Source organism: Toxotes jaculatrix, chromosome 13 (assembly GCF_017976425.1).
Source record: "Toxotes jaculatrix isolate fToxJac2 chromosome 13, fToxJac2.pri, whole genome shotgun sequence".
NCBI classification, from domain to species: Eukaryota; Metazoa; Chordata; class Actinopteri; family Toxotidae; genus Toxotes; species Toxotes jaculatrix.
The window spans coordinates 8,355,244-8,369,107 of record NC_054406.1 but is presented as its reverse complement, the minus strand read 5'-3'; the positions used below and the strand labels follow the sequence as shown (position 1 = coordinate 8,369,107).

Sequence of the window (13,864 nt, the reverse complement as noted above, 5' to 3'; positions counted from 1 at the left end):
CTCATTCTCCTACTGAGAATGAGGTCAAGGAAATTACCTTTCGTTTCTAAGTATTTTGCCTTTGTGCATTTTCTGCAAACTATTCGTATATTTTTTTTTACATTTGGAGTTTAAGCACATTTGTACAGCAGGCACTTATAATTTTCAACAAGGAATGTCAACACGCAGTGTTTTTGATAACTGGTGTTAAGATTTAACAACAGTGTTTTCCCTGAATGTGATCAGTGAGGAAAGAATACGGGACACATTTTTCAAAATTGAAAAGCTCTGCTCACTCAACTCTCACTGTGTATTGAGAAAACAGACTAAAACATAAAGTAAAATAATAAAGCCTGTATTAACTTTTATATGGCAATATCCACGTTGGCAACAGTGTCGGGCTTTAATAACTTTAACATGAAATTAAGAAGAAAACTCTCCTCAGGATGTGAATACTGAAAAAAAAAACTCTGGCATGAAAAGGCAGTTTGAAACTGCAAACATTACTAATGCATCTGCTCTTTTACTTTCAAAGAAACTGAAACTGAGCCAACCACATACAACAAAATTCCAACAAGCAAATTACGGAAAATATAAATTATTCCAACAAAACATTTTCCTTTCACAATTGATACAACTTAAAGAGTACATTCATAGAAATCTATTGCTTTAACAACATGCATCTCTTTAAAGTGCAAAAAAACATTCATTGGTTCAAATCAGTAAATCAGCTACTGCATTAAATGGTTCATTTAACATCAAATTCAACATAAATAATAAGTTCAAGATGGCACAACATAACTGCAGTTACATCAGCAAATAAAATGATCCAAAAAATAAAATGAACCATCTGATAACTCTAGTGCAACACAAAAACGCTAAGGAGACCAATACTAATAACACACCTGTAGCATGTACTGTTACACTAAGAGCTTGCATTGATGTTGTTTGTAATTGAGAAACAGGAGAGAGGAGGCTGTCTGTAGGTCCACAACAGTACCGTCACAAAAACATCCTGTTACCCCTTTCTTATTGGAGAGAGGTCCTTTCTTTGCAAATTGTTTGAACTTAAATGTCTGTAATACTTGCATCAAAGAGAGGGGGATATAGAATACATATATATATAAATATATATATATATACACATATGTATATATACAGAATACATGTAAAAACTGTTACTGTGGTCAATTTGTGGACCTGAAGACATCCTAAATGGGGTAATAGAATTTTTAAGCCTTTGCTTATAGAAAGAAACTGGATTCAAAAATTCCCTGTTGCCTTTGGATATAAGAAAGGAGCAACAATTTCTCAGCCACTGATATAGAAACAACATTTTCACACTGGCTCTATGGAGGCAGGATCCTGTTCTGGTTTGTGCTGGCTCGGCAGTGGCTTATACTTGCTGCACAGGACGGAGTGTGCATTTTTAAATATACACAACCCAGGAGCAGTGCTCGGTTGGAAGCCATGTTTCCACTTTTTAATGCACTGAAGTGCTCTTGAACATGTTTTTAAAGCTTAAACAGCATAGTTTCATTCACGGCGCTTAGCCTCTGTACAAGCTCATGAATTGTCTACCACCAATATCAGCCAATCTGGGAAACTTTAGCACCACACATTTATGTTTTTGATAAAGTATTAGGGATCAATTCCAATAATAATTGATCCTGGACAAAATGTTTAGAGTTTCAGCAGAGCTAGTAGCGATGGTGGCTTCCTAGATTTGCAAATACTGGTGGCTGACCACAAAGGACTATGTCTTACCAAAGTGGAATATCGCTTTCAATCAAGCACTCCTCCTGTTAGAATAAGTTCCTGACATACCGTGGTCCATTTCCCTCAAGTGCAAAAATGAAAAATTCAAGACAATTTTCCTGCTGTTGCTGCTGTTTACTGGCAGGTTCATATTAGCAGGACTTTCCATTATTGTCGCCTTAACTTCCTCCACATTCACTCACTGCAGGCTGGTGTATATGTGTCTCTCTGTGTGCATGTAACTGTAGGAGTGTGTGTGAATTTGTCCAGTACTATGTGGTGCTCCCGTAATGAATGACATAGTAGTCATGGACGTACATCAACACAGCGACAGGCTGGCCGATGATGAGTGAGATCCACACGGCAGCGTTTCCATAGTTTCCATTCAGGAAGCGACCCACAAACCAAGCTAGAGGAACCTGCATAGATCAAAAATGAGAGGTTAAAAAGTGCTTGTGTGGAGGTCTGTGAAAAAGTGTGGACAGGGTGTAGATGAAAGAGAGTCACCAAAGACAGCAGCTAGAGGAGAAAATGTTATTTGTGACAGAGTGAAAGAGAAGGACAGTTCAATGTGTCTCACCTGAGCCATCATTCCCATAAAGGCCCAGAGTCTGAACATCTTCAGAGGAACACTCACCAGATACTGAAGAAGAAAGCAAGAGCCTTACAGATTTTTTTTTTCAAACGTATTAAAATGTGATACAAATCTTTTTCTTTTATGCTTTAGGAGTCAATAGGTATGCATTTCCTTTGGTTCGTTATACTGTTTTAATATTTTCTAAGTTGTTGCTGTCATTGGTCCAAAACAGGCCATTTAATGTACAGACATTAAGAATAATTTAAAACCAAACTGTTTTGAGGTTGCATTAACAAATATGTGGACATTAGTCGTGTTTTGTGTCACAGAGGAAGACTGAATGCTGCTGGTTTACCTCGTGGAAGAAAGCAGACACCAGAAACACAGCGGTTTGAGCCAGAAACTTGTTGATCCCCTTTCTCAACATTGGCTTGTAGAAGTGTCTGTAACACAGACACATGAATGAGCTCATACACAGACACTTGACAAATAACATCGATCTTTACCAACTATATCTGGCTGAAAACACCCTCGAGGAAATGGCAGTCCTCATCTTGATTTCTTTATTATTGTATTTTGGATTTAATCTCACACAGACTACAATGAGAATGTGAAGCCAAAACGTGCTCACCTGAGGCACCACTTGTGTACTGGGATATTCCAGTTGGCCCAGAAATAAGTGACAGTCTCAGAGTTCCTGAAATGGAATTTGCACAGTATTTGACTATAAATGATGGCTACACATTTTAATACATATACTTTTATTCTTATGTGATGTGTGGCATATGGTCGGTTTAAGCACATGCAGAACTTTATGTGCATATTTGAGTTTGGACACAACAATATGAATCAATCAAGTATGTGACTTAGCCTTAAATGCCTTAAACCTGCAAACAGCACAAAATCTACCAAATTACCTCGGAGATTAAATGGGCCACACTGAGCACTGTGCACATGTTAACATGTCTTTTTGGTCAGAGAGTCTTTAAATGTGTGAATATTTGTATGTGAACTACTGTATGATTTCTAAACTCACCACCAGTCCCTGTAGAACTCTCTGTCTCCAAACTGCAGCAGCTCTGCCACAAAGTTCATAGAGGAATGGAAAAACCAATAGAAGAATATTAACCATATCAGATGGTTAGGGACCTGGGAGGGGAGAGGAGAGGAGGGGAGAGGAGAATTTCAAGGGAGAAGGTGAGGAAGGGTGTATGGGTTGGTAATATTACACAATGGCTGCCATATTGCTACTCCTTATAGGTAATTGTTGTGCATCCTGTGTAGCTTTGTCATGATACTCACAGCTAGTTTCAACAGGCGCTCCACCATCCTAGAAAAGTCCATTTCCTGTGAGAGACACAAGGAATAAAATGTTAATTATTTGCTGTGTTTTTATCTTTAAGAAAACACCAAAGCTTTCATGTTCATTTGTTGTAGATACTGAGACACAACTGGTTTAAGATTTATAGAGTATGTGTGTGTGTGTGTGTGTGTGTATACATACACTTTACGCACCTGGAAGGGTTTCATTGAGTTCTGTATAGTGGGAACCATCCACTGAAAGACACAGATTTTAATCACTTTATTTTGTGCAGTTTGACACAGAAGGCAAATATTTTTGCAACAAATGATACAGCAGAACATTATGTTGTAATGTGTATGTGCAGTGTATGCTCTGAAAGCTCTGTGTTGTGTGTCACAAAAATACTCTACATACCTGCTGTATTAATCCCACCAGTAGCTGCATGAAGAAAAGCTGCAAGAAAGGCCAAGTTTTAATTAGAAGTAAACATATATACATGTTGGCCCTGTCAATGTGTTGTAAATAACAGCATTCGTTGTGATGGTGTGACATTGTTCTTGTGTGTGTGTGTTCCCTCTCACCATTTCAAAAAGTCTTCTCATCAGGAACCTTTTACGTATTCGCGGTGACCGTGGGAAGTTTAGCTGGTAGCAGAGAGTTGGGGCAAAGACAAAGTAGTACATGTCTAAAGACAAACAAAGAAACGGTCTCTTAATATTTATAATTTAAAATGTTTCATTTTAAACCACGCAGTTCATCTCTATGCAAGATTCACGGTTACCTCTGTGAGTGAGGTTGCCTGGGTAGGAGACATGAGTATGAACTGCTGAACCATTGGACTGAGCCACAGACGGACCTGAAAAACACACAAGAGCAGATGGTAAAGGACTGGTAGCATTCAGATTTCAGGATTAAAACACTCGAAATCACACAGAGTGTTAATGGTGTTAAAGACAGATAACTATGATCTATATCTGTGTGTGTGTTAGTCAGTTTACCATGGCACCACTAGATGGTAGTAGCAGTACACAATGTATTTAGTGTGCAGAGACATTCGTGTTTGTGAATCCATTCCTTAATTTATTCACAGAATTATGAGCAGTTTCTTGGCCTCAATCAACATGAGTCAACAGTTGCTGTGAGTGTTCGTGTATGTGTGTGTGTGTGTGTGTGTGTGTGTGTGTTGATAAACTCACATGAATACGATCGTGTCATTCTTTTGGCTTTGGCTTGTCTGATTTCTCTACACCACCTGTTGGTATCTTGGTAGGAGTACAGCTTGAGAAACAGTACTGTGTAGACACCTAGGGAGAGCACACCACCCACTAACACACGCACGAGCACACACACACGCAACCCACACACACTTAGATGAAACGGGCACTGCAGGGGGTGTGTGTGTGTGTGCAGAGATCGAAACTGAACTCTAACTGAACATTTAACTGGCTCAGTTTTCACATTATAATTCCTGACATCAGTTATCATTTCATTGTCGTTTCTGAAGCAGCTGACCCATATTTTTCGTGTTAGAATCAAAATATATACATTAATTAACTCTTATTCAAAATGCTTTACATATATATGTCACATAAATGTAACCTGTTCATTGTTGTATGTATTTACATGTACCTGGGGTGATGGAGGTCACAGTGAGTACTGTGGCTGAAGGAAAGATCAACATGGATGTCAGGTTAAAAATGTGAAGGATTTGTCCTGTAGTTTTGGAAATGGTACCCTAAAAAGATGAAAAGAAGAACAGAAAGGAGTCTTGTCACTGTGAAACATCAGTGACTGTAGATATGTTTTCACATTTTTTTCCTTTATGTAAAGAAAAGCGAAGGTTATCCACTGTGCAACACTAGAGCTGATGTGATTTTTTTTTTTTATAAATAAAATACTTTATCTGTCCGATAAAGATGTTTTGGATCATATGTAATCTAATCTGGATCTGAAGTGGTGCTCTTATCGGAGCAAACAGCAGGTATAAAGAAGGCAGGTGCTGTAATGTTGAATTTACTGTGTTGACTCCAGGAAGTGTCAAGGACCTTCAAGGCTTCAAGCAAACATCCTTCATGGAGGAAACATGAATGTTTACAGCTCATCTAACAGTGCAGCAATAATTTTGTACAAAAACCCTAAACAAATTCGTAATGTCAACGTTAGGTCTTTGGGACCCAAACAAAAGGTGGAGTCAAAGTTTGAGTGATTTATCAGAAAAGGTCAAAAAGGGGGAAAAAATGAAATGAATTAAACTAAAGAAATAGGCCAAATCTGCAGTGTCTGTAATAGTTGAAATTTGGGTCACAAGGTGTAAATGAGAATTTGTGTAGTCTAGGAGAAACTTGTTGTGAAGACTCACCACAGCCAGACGTCTCTCTGTGTATAAGGCTGCTAAGATGAACACATTAGACGCTGAAACACAGAACAGAGAAAAAGATTTATCAACTATAGTAACTAACTCTGATTTATTTCCCTGTGCCAAACCATTTAACACTGACAGAGAGATGGAGAAACCAGTGACTGTTGGTGAATACTGGTTTTGCTGAGACTAATGCTAGTTGGATGATGTTAAGGCAGAAAAATAAAGGCTCCATACCGAGGATGAGGCAAGCTGCTGGCCAGCTATAGGGGTCCTTTAAGAAGAGGGACACCACTTGGATAGGGTCGACCAAGATACCATACCTTGATGAGAAAAGAGAGAGAGTGAAAGTATTGATCCCACCTGGATTGATTTTTAAAGAATGGCTATGATTAGGCACAGCATAAGTGATGGGAGGTTAGAAGTATATGGCTAAGGTTAGAGAGTGGTGGGGTCAGGGGTCAGGTAAAGGGGTAAAGGTTTAGTGTGGTTATGATAAGAAAGTTGGTTGTCTGTGCCCATAATTGTTGGCTAAGAAGGTGTGTTTTTTTTAATTACATTTAAAATAAAATTTGAAAATTTTTAAACAACCCCAGCCCAGCATGTCTTATTTCTTACTTATGTCAAGTTGTGGTGACATGTGGAATGCAAGGAAGAGGTCAGGCTTGAGTTGTTCCATGTAAGTGTGTATGTGTAAGTGCATACTCACTTTATAATGTTCTCCAGGAAGAGACGTGCATTACTCAACACCTGAGCGACAGGACAAAAGAGCCCACAGGAGATAATGAGTATCGTTCACAGTATCAACAAAAGACAGATTTAAAAATACTCTAGTTTTGAAGGTTGTTTTGTTTCTGGCCTTTCACTGAATCTGGACTTTGTTTATAAGCTAAAAATACTTAGCTATAAATCTGGCTTATCATTTTCTTTGCGCACAGCTCTGCACACGATTTGTCTGCAGATTTAAATGTGTTTGTTCAGGTTGAGTCAGTTTCTGTTCAGAACAGGAAGAGAAACAGGAACAGGCTGGTGTCTTTCAGAGATAACTCTGACTTTAGTCGATGAACAGGTATACACACCTCTGCTATGTGAAAGCTGAGGAAGGGAGATTAGTGATAGAAGCTACTTTCTGAGCCACATCTGTTTACAACTGCAGAGATCAGATTTCATTCCTAAATTTAGCAACAAGTTCATGTTGCCATCACAACCTGTTGCTCCTCACTGTTAAAAAGTTAAGTTTATTGCCATATTGTGTGCTAAAGTACGAGGTCAGAGTCCAGCTTTATCTCAGTCATCAGTTATCTGGGCGTCTTTGAGATAAAACTAAACACCCGCTCAAGACAAAGAGGCAGTATGGTATATAAATATATATTTTAGATAATTTTTATGGCAGTAATATTCTGTATATGAGGACAGTGAGGGTATGATATTTGATAAGGTCACTCAGCAGTGATTATGTGGCATTGTACATCTCAGCGCGCTGGTCTGCCAAGACCCGGGAGCAATGTGGTTTTGATTCAGCTATGCATTTTGTCCAGACCACTAACCTTTGCCTCAGTAACCTTCAGCATGGACAAGAGAGCACCATGAACGTATAACACGGTTAATGGGACAGTGGCCTGTACAGAGCATTTATAGTGAACATTGCGAAATCTGATTTTGCAATATTTTAACTGTACATTGTGTCGTTTCTCTCATCCCTGTCCACAGATGGGTCAGTGTTCAAACTAAGATAAAGTGCAATCCCCTGGGAGTTGGCAGGAATTCAGTTACTTGCTCAAAGATACTTCAGCAGGGGGTAAATTAACCGAACTGAGGCTGCCTGGTTGAAAAATTATTTCTGTCCAGTGCACCAAATAACTTATTGTCTTGGCTAACCGAACAAGGCTAATTCACTAGCACCAATTCTATATCTACTCAACATCTTAATGTCTTGTCAGAGAGAGTTTTAAACCTCTGATTTAAAATAGACAAAGAAAGCCTGGAGAGCAAGGACAGCTTGGCAGCTATTTGCCAAGCTGATCGATCTTTATTGGAATGAGTAACTATCTCTTGGGAGTTGTTGCGTCATTACGATGATAGTTTGTCACGTTACAACCAGAAAATATGGGGTCATTTCAGACAAGCAGCTTAAAAAGTGTTTTCATTAACATCAGATCACGATCAAGTCACTTTTCATGGATTCCCTGGTCACTAGATGGAAACATCACAAATTCACCAAGCAGGAATTTCTGCTATTTTTGTCCGCTACCTATGCATTAAGGTGGTGGATTAATTGTAAAACACTTTGCTTAGGCATACAGAGTGTAAAGATGGAGGAGGTAAAATAATATCTAGAAACATGCTCTGAGGCTGACATTTTGGTCCTGGTTATCGAGGACAAATTACACAACTAAGCTTCTAAATGTTCAGACACACACACACGCGTTCCACCTCACACTCTTACAGCCTAATCCTGAAAGGCTTCCTCAAAACAGTCTGAACCAAGCAGCGTCAGCTGTCTCTGGTGACCACAGAGTTGAGGACGTGGCCGTCACAGCAATATAAACTTTCAAAGCTGGGATTAATCCTGTCAGAGAACTGCAAAATTTGGCTTGATTTAGAAAAACCAACAAAAAAAACTGCAAGCACACTGTTGTCCATGCAACCATGAAAGTACATATACATCCACAAATGCAAAAATATTCATGTTTGTGTATGCACCTTGGCAGAAACATGTGCATACATACTTGCACACATGTTTACAGTCTGGGGCCATTTCAGTTTCATTAGGATTACAGCTGACTGGATATTTGTATCCTCCATGCCTATCAAAATACTAACAGCAAGTGGATTTTCAGATGCACTGCAGGGTGTCTCTGGAGAGTCAAACACACACACACTTCAATTTAGCCATTGGAACAGGGCAGAAAGTTCATTTCTCTGAAGAAGGCCTTGTTGTCCTTAAGTGACCTTAGCCAAAGGGGACATAATTAACTGTGACACATCTGTGAACAGTATTGGAACTTCAGCCGAGATTCTGTGGCTCTGCATCTTAACAGATTGATAATTCACTAACTTATTTTTTGCTGTAAGAAATGAAATGTTTTCGGGCAGGTTAAGGAGATCTTTTCACGTTTTGTGAGGGTCATGTTGGAATCTGGATGTTCAGGCTGCAGTATTTTGAAAAGCCAGATCCATAACCAGAATCTGACATTCTGACATGTCACTCATTGTGGCAACCACAGTGCATCCTGAAACTGGCCTATTTCCCACAGCATCTTCAAAAGAGTAGCTGCTGGTGTGGATGTTTACACACTCCTGCAAGTTTATTTTCTTGTCATTTATTTTCTTCTCTCCTGTGTTTTTGCATCTTCTAATGGTGCTTTCAAGCGATCCCTCTTTGTACAGGCAAAGATTTGTGAGAATGAACTGTCGTGCACACAAGGGCTTATCTCAGGGCTATAATTAAAACTGTCCCTGCAAAAAGATTTATCTTTTGGTTAAATGTTTTACTTTAGAATTTCTGAATCTGAATCAACCGAAATCAAGTCTACTTATGATGAAAGTGAAAGTTCAACTTACAAAGCCCAACTTTAAACTGTAACTAATCAACCCCTTTAACCTAACTTGTAGAAATGAGGAAATACAGGAAATGGCAAACCAAGTCAAAAACCAACTGATCTAACTCGCATGCATATGCTGTGAATCTACTCGTGTGAACAGAGATAACAAAAAGGCCACTTATCAGACTCCTCACAGACAACACACACAGACACACAACACCTGTCACATGTAACAGAAAGCCACAGTAACAGGACCCCATTCCAAGTCACAGAAGGATGTTTAGTATGTAAATGTGGGCTGGCACTTCTGCTTTTGTTGTTGAAGCAACTACCAAAAAAAAAACTCCTGCAAGTTCAAATATGCTATGGTAGCAGTATTATATACCATAGGTATGTGTGTGAAAGTGTGGGTGTGTGTGAGAGAGAGTGTGAGAGACAAAGAGAGGGAGATACAGTGTGACAGTGTGTAAAACTATTAATATTTAGCTGTCAGGGTCTGTATTGCTAATGGTATACAGTTTTGAAAGTCACAGTCCAGCACATGTTCAGCACTAAGTGCACATGTGGCTTTACTCACCAGCATGACAACACACCAGTTGAGGATTCCTCTGTAGTTGCTGTAGCCGCTGGCCGAGCTTAAGAGAGACTCCTGGAGGACGTGACAGCTGCAAGAAAACATGGGGCCAATAATTTTATTGATGACTTTTTGGTAGCTCAAGCTCTCTATCGTCCTCATTTCCTTTTGCATAATTATGAAGTCAGTGAATAAATCACTTTGCAAACATCTCCTGGTCACACTCACACCACAGTTAAGAAACACTGAACTGCTTGTTGAAATTAAACATGACCAGAAATACAAATAGAAGCACTGATCTGAACTTTTAGTGAACGTATGCATGTTTATTTGGTTTCAACTCATAGTAAGTCAATTCATTATTAGCCAGAAATGTTTTTTTGTAATTATACTTTCACAAATTTAAAACATTTAACGTGTTAGACATGACAGACCTGACGGCCCACCACTCACTCACATATTCATGCTTTTAAAAAAAAAGTTTAATATTTACACTATTACTTATTTTTTCCAAACTATTGATTGTTTGATACATTTACTTTTACCTCCCTGGCAGCATTGCCAATAAGAAATTTCCAATAAGGGTCATACATTTGGCTTTCACATGAATGAATGAATTTTGCTTCTACAACTCAGCAGGCAAGGAAAAGCTTGCGAAAATTTAGGTTAAAAGTATTTTACATTGTAAAAACTGAGGTTACTCAATAGGCAAGAATTTTTACACAGCTATATATGACAGAGATAACACAGATGAAAGAGAAGGGAGGGGAGAGCAAGGAGCAGGAAGGAAGGAATATATAGCAAGAAGGAGGGAGAATTTGAAAAGAAGTGAGAAGACAGGCAAAGAAGAAATAACAGAAAGTCAGCAGAAGTCGAAATGGAGGGACCTTTTAAAAAGAGGACAGAGTTGAAGGGCTCCTGAATGAGTGCCAGGACACACGTGGCAAGACCAGACCAGAAGTACGTGCAGACATAGAGGTAGTCATCAGGCACAGTATTGCAAAAGCTCATGCCATTGTTGTTTCTCAGTTGCTGTAACACAGGAAAGTGACACTACCCGCATACATTAGACACCTCATGTAGCTGGCAAGACTCCAGTAAACGTACTACAATCACTTTACTTCAGCATTCTGGTTGCAGTGGCACATGCACTGAGCTGAATGCTGTTCTTGACATCATTTTAGTTAAAGTCTAAAATGTTATGTGGGAATCCCAGCCAGACTCTTCACAGCTTACAGCAACAAGTAGAGGAGAGGAGACCTCACCCCTATAGAGTTGCATGCTTTCAAAGCAGAAGATATGTGTGCAACCATAAAATGAATGGTTGTGTTTTCAGGGTTAAAGGTCGGGCTATTGTGTCTTCTCTCACAATATCTGTTCCCACTCATACCTGTTCTCTCCAGGGCTGGACTAAAGTACTGAGGACAGTGTAAAACCTGCTCACAACACGATTCCAGACTTGTGCAACCTTTCCTCTACTTATGAAAACACAGGGGAGCCTTTACTGCCCCCCCCTCACACACACATATTTAGATCACATCATACTGGGTCTGGATCAAAAACCACAACACCTAGACTTGTCGTGCGTCCAGTGAATCAAAAGACTGCTTAAATCAGTTTGTGATTTAAGGAATCTGAGAACGGGCAGATAACTTCAGCGTTGTATTTCCATTTAAATCTGCGGTTACCTGAGTCTCTCGTTGATATCTTCCACTGCGCTCCTCTGTTTCCTCTGACTGTTTGTGAGCTGCTGCTGTGGCTGCTGCTGTCCTGACATCCCCATCTCTCTCCCCATCTTCCCGTTGTTACTTGCATGCCTTTGCACCTCGTTTTCTGTTTTGGTTTTAGCGGGACACTGTGGAGGTTTCGCCTCTGCATCGTGCCACTTGCTGCCGTTGGCTTGCTGCTTCAAGCTGACCGCTCCGCCGCCAGCGCCGGAGATGGTCGTCCTCCTCCGGCGGGTTACGGGCCCTCTCATCTCGGCTCTGTCGCTCATCTCGGCGGCTTCAGTCTCCCAGTTCTTTTCTTTTTTCTTTTTTTTTACCTGCCTGCCATTGCGGGTCAGATTGCTTCCACCCGTTTCTTTCCGCTTCTCTCCGTGGCTTCACAATAACTCCTTACTGTACAGCGTCCCGTGTCGTGTCAGCGGTGGCACTGAAGAGGGTAGTTCAGCGCCGCGAAGGCTCAAGGTGCACTCGTCGGTAAGGGTTGCCAGGTTTGTGTTTTCAGCTGAGATCCCCCTATCGAGCTGAAGTGCCAACCCACTTCCGGAATTGCAACCTCATACTGTGGTTTCCTGTTAATTTCTTCTTAAATGGGCATATATACCGTTGCAAAATCGGAACTCCTTGCCATAACAAAGCAACAGAAGATAAAAGACATACATTTATTAACCTTTAAAATCCGCAGATTGTTAAGCAGTTTTTATTGTTAGTAATTAATTTAATCATTCATTAGCGAACGTTACATTTTAAATATATAAAGTGGTTGTTTAAAGTAGAGGAGTATTTACTATGGTAATATGCCCTGAGTTAAGCCTCACAGGCAGTAATCTTCCCAACAGGCTCTAATGGGCATCTTATTATGTTGTTCCGAATAACAGTGGCGGTTTTTGGCACGGCCGAACCGGGCAGCCGCCCGGGGCGGTATCACACGGGGGGGGGGGGCGGCACAACCGCGTGGAAATAAAAATCATCTGCGCTGCTAAGCTGTTTTTTTATTATCTATATTACTGTGTGGGGAATTAGCAAATTGGTGTCGTCCCCATCTCTCAGCATGCACCACCAGCATATGCATGTAGAAACGGCACCCTGACTCAGGGTGGTGGTTAGGTTGGAAGAGTGTGGGAGTCACAGTGTTTCAACTATGGTTCCCATGATTCATGTCAAACCCACCCTGCACTTTTAGCATATACTTTTGCTATTTGTGTTTCCTCCACAGTCACACTCAGTCCAGTCTTGGTCACCTTGCAGTCTAGAGAAGAATATTTTGAATGTCTAAAATGTGATGTTTTTGGTTGGGATCAGTGTTATATCTGGAGTTTGGATGTGCCACTATGAACAGTTTGTAGTTTGTACGCTAGGAAGCGCTGCCTGAGGGGCAAAACTCAGGGCAGGGCGGTTTTAGTCCCTCTCCTGTGTGTCCCAAAATGAACCTTCTCCTTACATTCAGGGAACCAGTCTGCAGAAGCAAGAAACAAATCGGTGCCTCTATTTATGTGCTTCCGGTCCCAACATTTGCACTTCAATCATTTTCAAAGAATTTAAGTTCATGAAAATAGACCCGCTTATTAAACAATATTAAACGAATGTTAAAAACTTACTTATGCATATTTATATTCCATGTTTCAACTAGTATTGTGTTTTTGTTTTATTTGCATGGATTCTGCTTGTGCTCAGTATCGGTGTTATTTCTTTCCTCATTGTTGTGATTATACATTCTGAAAAACACTACAGGAAAAAAGTAGTGCAAACACTACATGCACCTCAAGGCTACCGACTTGTCCGCTGAGCCTTCGCCATGTTCTAATTTCTGCTGCAGCTGCTGTGTGGAAAACTTATTTAAAGTAACTGTGTCATTTACCGCATTTCAACCGAGCGAATGCATTAATAACATAGTAAAACAAACATTACCCACAGACCTACAAAACTACAATCAAGTACGCTTGCGGTGCGAGTCCAAGGAAAGCCAATAGCATTCGTGCGCTGTGTCACGTGTCATTTTTGCCCAATTGCAGAGTACAACAGTGATGACAGGTTAGGTTGCTTCC

The 13,864-nt window shown here is 40.1% G+C and overlaps 1 protein-coding gene across 1 annotated transcript; it reads right to left on the bottom strand.

Moving 5' to 3' along the window:
- Window positions 1–12,311, bottom strand: dgat1a (diacylglycerol O-acyltransferase 1a). Its single transcript, XM_041053595.1, has 17 exons — window positions 11,784–12,311; window positions 10,099–10,186; window positions 6,686–6,726; window positions 6,214–6,299; window positions 5,977–6,029; window positions 5,247–5,352; window positions 4,814–4,942; window positions 4,399–4,473; window positions 4,199–4,302; window positions 4,032–4,070; window positions 3,830–3,871; window positions 3,617–3,661; window positions 3,351–3,463; window positions 2,946–3,011; window positions 2,670–2,757; window positions 2,318–2,380; window positions 1–2,156 (listed from the first exon to the last, which is right to left on the bottom strand). Exons 1-17 carry the CDS (start codon window positions 12,089–12,091, stop codon window positions 2,010–2,012), a joined length of 1,593 nt encoding a protein of 530 aa, XP_040909529.1. The 5' UTR covers window positions 12,092–12,311; the 3' UTR covers window positions 1–2,009.
- Between the last annotated feature and the right edge of the window lie 1,553 nt (window positions 12,312–13,864).

Coding starts and splice junctions, on each gene's coding strand:
- dgat1a (XM_041053595.1), bottom strand. CDS start 12,091: ATGAGCGACAGAGCCGAGATGAGAGGGCCCGTAACCCGCCGGAGGAGG. Junction 6,300..6,685: donor TTCCTGGAGAACATTATAAA/GTGAGTATGCAC, acceptor TTTCTCATCAAG/GTATGGTATCTTGGTCGACC. Junction 4,071..4,198: donor TGAGAAGACTTTTTGAAATG/GTGAGAGGGAAC, acceptor CCTTTCTTGCAG/CTTTTCTTCATGCAGCTACT.